Raw genomic sequence first — 7944 nt, forward strand, 5'->3', positions numbered from 1 at the left:
TCTGAAGCATGCTTTTCTTGGTTTCACATTTTCGCTTGCAGGTTACAGTTTGAAAAGTAACTTATGTATGACTGCAATCCACAAACACTGAACTTGGTCTGATGAGGATGCAAAGACAATGTTACACCTCTGTTCCTTCCTTGACTGGTTGGCTGATTCCACCCACGATTTTTCCCTTCATGATCGCTTACTATCTTCACAGAAACTTTATTGTTCTTTCCATTGCTGTAAAATAGGTTGTTGTTGTTTTTTTCTTTTCTACATCCCACTCATCCTGCTGATAGGCTAGCAGGGATTCTGATTATTCTCACCATCGTCAATCACAACATCTAAACAAGCAAAAGGAACCCACCAGCTTGTGCCGATTTGGACTCCTTTGTATCATTCAGGAATTGCATCGTCTCGGAAGCCCTCCTGCAAGACATGTAGAAAACTGAAGTGAATTCAGTGCCTCCCGCACTCCCTCTTCCCTTCCTCTCTATTGGCTGATCGCTAAACTGAAGGGGTGGGGAAGAGCTGCCTCTAAGTACCTTTCTATCCCATCTCCATATAAAGAAGCGGCAGAAAGCAGGCAGGAGGGCAAGCATTGCATAGAGAGCTGAGTAGTATTTGTGTTCTGAAACAAGTGTTTTAAAAATCCCAAGCAGCAGCAGCAGCAGAAACAGCATTTCATTTCTGATGCTTTAGTTTTACAGATTGAGGCTCCAGGAGATAAGATAAGAAGAAAGCCACCTTCAGCTGTATTCATTCCAGTGAATACAGGTACTTGTGGAGTTGGCAAAGCATTAATTGCCGGAGACCTGACTGATTTTTTTGTTTGCATATCAAACTTATTTTTTTTTTCTGACTTGCACCTTGCTGCTCCTTGGAATGGCATTTAGAAATCCCTAGCCATTGAAAATCCCAGGGTGTCATTCCAAGAGTGACACTTGGAATGTGTGGAAATAATCTGAAAGCTGCAAGTTGTCCAAGCCTGATGTGCTTGTAGATGGAGACCTTGTAAGAATGAATTTCACTTACCGCTATGGAGTTCATCGACCTCTTCATGCCTGGAACCACAGCCATGGACTACATCACAGTGATCTGAATAGATCGATGGAAAAAGGCTACTCTTCAGAAGGGTGTTATGAGCAACTTTTTGTCTCGCCGGAAGTATTTGTGACCTTAGGCTTTGTCAGTTTGCTCGAGAACGTGCTGGTGATCGCAGCTATAGCCAAGAACAAGAATTTGCACTCCCCGATGTACTTCTTCATTTGCAGCTTAGCGGTGGCTGACCTGCTGGTGAGCATTTCCAATGGATCAGAAACCATCGTCATCACCTGGTTGAACAATACGGAGGTCGACACACACAGTTTTACCGTTAGCATTGACAATATCATTGACTCGGTGATTTGCAGCTCTCTCCTGGCCTCCATTTGCAGTCTGCTTTCTATAGCTGTGGACAGGTATTTCACAATCTTCTATGCTCTCCAGTACCACAACATCATGACAGGGAGGCGTGTCGGTATTATAATCACCTGCATCTGGGCTGCTTGCACAGTTTCAGGTGTCCTGTTCATTATTTATTCTGACAGCAGCGTTGTCATCATTTGCCTCATCGCCATGTTCTTCACCATGTTAGTCCTCATGGCATCTCTCTATGTCCACATGTTCATGCTAGCCCGGCTGCACATGAAAAAGATTGCAATACTCCCAGGCACTGGCCCAATCCGCCAAGGGGCCAATATGAAGGGCGCCATTACTCTGACCATCTTGATTGGAGTCTTTGTAGTGTGCTGGGCCCCACTCTTCCTCCACTTGCTTTTCTATATTTCATGCCCTCATAATCCTTACTGTATCTGTTTTATGTCTCATTTTCACCTGTACCTCATTCTAATCATGTGTAATTCCATCATCGATCCACTTATCTATGCTTTCCGAAGCCAAGAGCTGAGGAAAACCTTCAGAGAGATTATGTGCTGCTGTAGCCTGAGAGAGTCATGCGATTTCTCAGGAAAATATTAAATGCCTCTGAAGAAGCTATTGCAGAAAGGCAATTGGCTCATAAATTGATGTCTGTTCTAGTGCTGCAGAGCATTTGGCTTCACTAGTCACAAGGAATATATTTTGAACAATACCTGGTACATGAATGTTTGTTTCTGTCTAAGCTTATGAAACTACATATGTAATCATTTCAAGGTTGAAGTGATGTTAGTGGTAGTTAGCAACGACTCTGCAGGCTGCCAGGCATGGAAAATGCCCACATATTTTCAGAACGATGAGAGAGCAATGAAACTGGGTTGAGGAATAGAAACAAAAGTATTATGCACAACTAAGTCCTCCACTTTCCTCAGCTATTTATATTTAAAATTTGGGAGCTTGCATTGTCTTGGACTTTTATGTGTATCATTAAATCAAATTAGAGTTTATTAGAGAGTTGTGCTTTGTATCACATTTTGCTCAAATGATTGTTAAAAAATTGCATCTTGCATCTTGTTCTTAAGACAATAGACTGAGTGAAGATAAAATGTAACTCAGCTGGAATCCATTGCTGGGATGGATCTGGTCTGGGAAATTGGGAACTATACTTTGAAAGGATTTCATGTTAATGAATATGACAATAAGAGATATATTTGGTATGTACTGTATGTATTTACTTTCTTACTCAATTGAAACAATTTTCTGTTAAGTAGTCTAGATAGCGTGCAGTTAAATTTGTGTCATGAAATATATAAAATGAATTGCACTGAAAATGTACAAGAGAAAAGTCCATTAGGGCAAGAAAAAAAATCCAAATGTGAGGCACGCAGGCATAGCCTTATCCTTATCCCTTACTGAGAGAAGCACGAAAAGTGTAAGATCAATTGTTAAAAACCATGTCAAAATGAATGCATCAAATAAAGGCAACAATAAAAGTGTGGCTTTAAATACCAAGCAAATGTGGTAAAAATTAAATATTTATCATTGGTTTTAGAACACAAGTCTAATCCTTCTGGAGGACCTAGGTTAGGCAGATATTGTTATTTGATCGTATTAAACGTATCATCACACATGTAAACTGTTTGAAGTAAAGCTACTTTTTGCAATTGATTTTGTCAATCTCAATTTCTATTATTATTGGTGGTAGTAATACAATTATTTTCCCCCTCAGTTATGGAGAGATACTTCTTTTGCCTCAGGAACAACAAAAAAGTGCTTTTACTTTTGTGGGGAATGGAGTGTAATCCTCATTGTTGAAATGCTAAGGTCTTGTACTTACCTGAGCATCCAAGCAGTGCAGCTAAATATCCAGTCTTTCATTAGACAATAATTCTCTACCAGTTTATAACCATCCTTGATACTTATGCTTCAGTGAAATCCAAGACCATCTAAATTTGGCAAGTCTTGCCTGAAACACATTACTACTGCTGCTTCAGCTGACTATATCTCTGAATTCTTACCAGGATTTTGGAAAGTTATCAAATGAAGCAGGGGTGGGCTTCAAAAATTTTAGCAACCGGTTCTCTGCCTGGTTGCTGGGTGGGCGTGGCCTAGTCGGCCTCCTGCACCATGGCGGAGGGGCATTTTTGCCCTCCCCAGGCTCCGGAGGCTTTCCTCCAGCTTTTGGGAGGGTGAAAACGGCCGGCCTGGGCTCCAGAGGCCCTCTGGAAGATGGAAATAGGCCAGTTACAGAACTTCTGGGAAGCCCAATTTTGGGCCTCCCTGGGCTCCAGAGGCCCTCTGGAGACCTGTTTCCGGCCTTCTAGAAGTTCCAGGAGGCCTGTTTTTCACCCTCTCCGTGCCTCCACGTCAGCCCTGCAATTAGGCTGTGTGAAGATTCCTGGGAAAAGAAGGGCAGGGTGGGTGGGGCCAGCCAGGGATGGGATTTTCCGGTTTGCCAAACCATTCATTAAAAATTATAAAATTAGCTAATGGTTTGCCCGAACCGGGGAGAACCGGTAGCAGCCCGACCCTGAAATGAAGTCTCATTTCACATCTCTCTCCAATGACCTTCATGTTTAAGAGTTTTTCCTTCCACAAAGCAGTAACCAAATAAAATAGCAAGCTTCAAGGAACATCACACATGCAAGGAAAATAACAAAATGCTTATACCAAACCAATACAATTTAAGAGAATTAACAGCTGATGCAAAAGTCATACCAAAATTAAATCTTTTTAAGAACATTGGTGTCAACTCAACCAAACATTATATTTTGTTTAACTAACCATCACCAAAATAAATGAATAAATAAGTATATTAAATAAATACATTTGGTTGTGTTTGTCCAGTCTTATTGAGTCAATTACTTTTCAATCAAGTCTAAACTCCAGTTCTTTCTGTACCACTCAACAAATCATTATCCTCTATTTAAAAGCAACTTTTTTCATGTGCTCCAATCAATATACTGCTGCTATATCAGAATTGCCACCTTTAAAGTCACTGCAAGTCATTAATGGAGTATGCCTCGGGATTAGGAGGAGCTGAGTTGGAAGAACCACAGTTTCTAATCTTTTATTTATTCACACCAGCTGAACAAGAGAGATACAACTTTAATTTGACCATATCACTTAATTTCCACCCATTGATTCCAGTGTGAGAGAAATTTATATCCCTAAAGAGTACCCATGCAATATCTGTTGTTTTGCGGTTTTCCAAATGTCAATTGAGCATTCTTCTAAACTTTGTAATTTTAATACCGTTCTCCAAAGTAAACCTGTCATGAGTTCAGAGGGGAAAAGCTGAGAAACCATATAAAATGAAGAGTCGTTGAGAAAACTCCCATCACTAGGAAGTATGACAATTTGAGGTACCTGATTCCAGAAGCCCATTCAGTTAAAACATTTATAGATATATTTTTTAGTTTTTAAAATACTATTTTAAGTGTCTCTATGAACAATTTGTCATATCAGGAACACGGGATTCTGTGCATACTCCTTCGTACCCATGCTGTGTCACCCAGTGAAATGATTTTTATTCATACTTTGATTGTGATCTGAAAAATATAACACTCCCATATTCTTCAATTTCTGGGAACCCTGATGTGTTAGATTATGAGTTTTTACTTATCTCTATATTTGATGGATCTTTCAAACTCAAAACATACTCAAAGCAGAAAAATTTTATTTTAACTGGATATTGATATTGATACAAATGTTTGCAAATGGCAATTGCTGCAGTATCTTCAGATGTCTTATCATAAGAGAATAGAAAATGGGTGGGCATTACAGGTGTGATCACATTTAAAATTTTCAAACTATGTTACTCAATAAATGTACAAGACTTTGTAGAATAATATATGGAAATGAATGCCTTTTGGGTGTTGTATTTTACACTGATTAAAAGTAAAATTAATTAATACATGAATACCACAAACGTGCTTTTCAAAAAGCAACTAGACATTCTCTTTTTTTTCTTAGGACATTTCGCTTCTCATCTGAGAAGCTTCTTTGGTTCTTCACTGAAGCTCCTAAATATACCTAAATTTAGGTTTTTTAAAACAACAACTACCACATAGTAAAGTGGCTAAGAAATTAATGGGTTATTGTTTTCCTTTATCTCCAAGAATGCTTAAGATTGCAGATTGTAACTGACAAGCATGGTTTTATAATTTTGTCTATAATTTCTCAAAAGCCAGCTTTACTCAATTCATTCCCAGATGAGAAAATATATTATAACTATATCACCTGAATGGCATTAACATGTGGTGAAAATTTTGCTTCCAAGGTAGAATTTCAAATGCTCTACTTGTATTGTTTGTCAATATGCAGGGGTGGGATCCTACTTGTTCAGACCAGTTCTACAGAACTGGATGTTATGATTCTGCGCAGTTCGGAGAACCGGCAAATCATGCCCCTGGCTGGCCTCCTCCCCTGCCCAGTCAGTCCTTATCACACATGCGCCTGACATCGCTGACTGCATTCTTCCCCGCCCAAGTCACTCCTTAAGGTATTTCTTTTTTTTCCCTCCCAACGATCAGCTGTTCTGATGATCAGCTGTTCCGGGATCCCCCTGCTGTCTTACTCCTTCGCCCAGGAGACTTCCCTGAGGCCCAGGAGGCAAAAAGGTGCTGTACCCCTGCTGCATTTTTTTTTTGCCTTCCTGGGTCCCAGGAAAGCTTCCTGGGAGCCAAAACGCCACCCAGTAGGCTTCCCTGAGGCCCAGGAGGCTCCAAAACAGAGCATGGGGGTGTTGAGTGCTGTGCCCCCCAGGCTCCATTTTTTACCTTCCTGGGCCCCAGGATTCTGCGCAGAATCATAGAGTCTAAATTCACAGCCTAAACAATAACTACTTAAAATTGAACATCTCTATCTATTCCAGTAGAAAGACTGGAACAACTAGAAGAAAATATACCCAAAGTAGTATATTTTTTTATTTCATCACATGTATTTATAGCTGTTAAATCCAAATTGGTTTTCTTTATAAATGACCGAATCACTGCTTACTTTAAACAATCTTACAGGTCTGTCTATTTTCAAAAGCCAGGAGGGATTTGTCTAGGCCTTAAGCCACCCAAAAGTTTATTATGCTACTTCTGGGATAGTTTTTTTAAAAAACTTTTTATATAATCACAATAAATAAAAAGGTATCATGCAGAAGGCAATGTTACAATCCAGTATAAAATTATGGGAAGTAAATTTCTTCTAATACCAGTTAGCCTTTCAGTGGAGAGTTCTTCAATCCAAGAATTTCCCTGTGCTACTCCATTAGATGCAATTTATTTTCTACTTTCTGCGCAAAGATAATAAGTGGACACATGCTAAGGCTTAGTCTAGTAAAAGCCTATTAGGGAAGCATTTATACAACACACAAATGGATTTGAGTGCCAGTGTGATTCTATTAATAGTCTCTCTCTCTCTCTCTCTCCCTTATCTATCTATCTATCTATCTATCTATCTATCTATCTATCTATCTATCTATCTATCTATCTATCATCGAGAGATCCCTCCATTTGGAACAGAAATTAATTATTGCAGGCTATTCCATAAATCAATTACAAGAATCTGCTATGAAGACCAAACTAGCCTGAGATTTTACATTGTTAAATTTCTTTCTCAAACATACAAATTAAATTCCAGAGAGTAATCCTAATAGAAATGCAGCTGAACCCATATAAAGTATACAAGGATAACAGAAGACAAAGCAATTCCACATGGTCAAGTCTTAAACTTGTTTATTAATGGAATATCAAACTAGAAAACTTATTCTAGTAACATTGTTTACTGAAACTCCTTGGGCATATCTTTGACATGAAGGCATTGAACAGGACGGGTATATATTAAAGTGTATTGACTTGCTTAAGCATTCATTATTTCACTCCGGGAAACAATTAGCATGAAATATATTTAGGCACCAAATATATTAGCTTAAATAGAAAAAGATCTATCACGGAGAGTCAAGCACTCATTAATAAAGTCTGCATAAATGATGGCAATTCAAAAAATTTCTGAAACAAGACATTTGTTCTCAGTATGATTTATTCTAAAATTCAGCCCTGGAAAGCTTCCTTCACAAATGCAGTCCAAAATAAATATTTGTTTTTGAAAGATTAGCTCTAATAAAACCAAATCTGATAAGCTACAAAAGGCCCCAATCAGAAATCTGCCTGGTGGGTTAATTCTCATCAGTTTTAATATTTAATTTGCAGTACAGAACATTTCTTTTTAATCTGCAAAACATCCTCCCAAGTTTCACTTTATTTTAAAATTTCTACGGAAGAAATCATTGATTAAAATAACAATTTACTTTCTGCTTTTCCATTTTACTTCTGGAAAGTATAACCAACCATTGCTTAGTTGAATTTTAATGTGCTGGCACATTATTTCTGAAAAATGAATTCAGATGGGATAAAAATCTGGATATGGATATTTGACTTGAACTACCACAATAAATCTATCCCTTTGGTCAGACCTCTACAATTGATCCAAATATTAGTTGAAAAAAAAAAAAAAAGGAAACTGTTGGAAGAAATTTCCTGAATTCGTTCC

At 38.4% G+C, this 7944-nt stretch overlaps 1 protein-coding gene across 1 annotated transcript; it reads left to right on the forward strand.

Moving 5' to 3' along the window:
- Positions 1-576: 576 nt before the first annotated feature.
- Positions 577-3069, forward strand: MC4R (melanocortin 4 receptor). The gene has a single exon (XM_026675393.2). The coding sequence runs from the start codon at positions 1006-1008 to the stop codon at positions 2002-2004; it is 999 nt and encodes a 332-aa protein (XP_026531178.1). The 5' UTR covers positions 577-1005; the 3' UTR covers positions 2005-3069.
- Positions 3070-7944: the final 4875 nt, after the last annotated feature.

The sequence above is a fragment of the Notechis scutatus genome, chromosome 3 (genome assembly GCF_049901735.1).
Source record: "Notechis scutatus isolate UNSWTSFEM ecotype Mainland chromosome 3, rNotScu1.2, whole genome shotgun sequence".
Lineage (NCBI taxonomy): Eukaryota > Metazoa > Chordata > Lepidosauria > Squamata > Elapidae > Notechis > Notechis scutatus.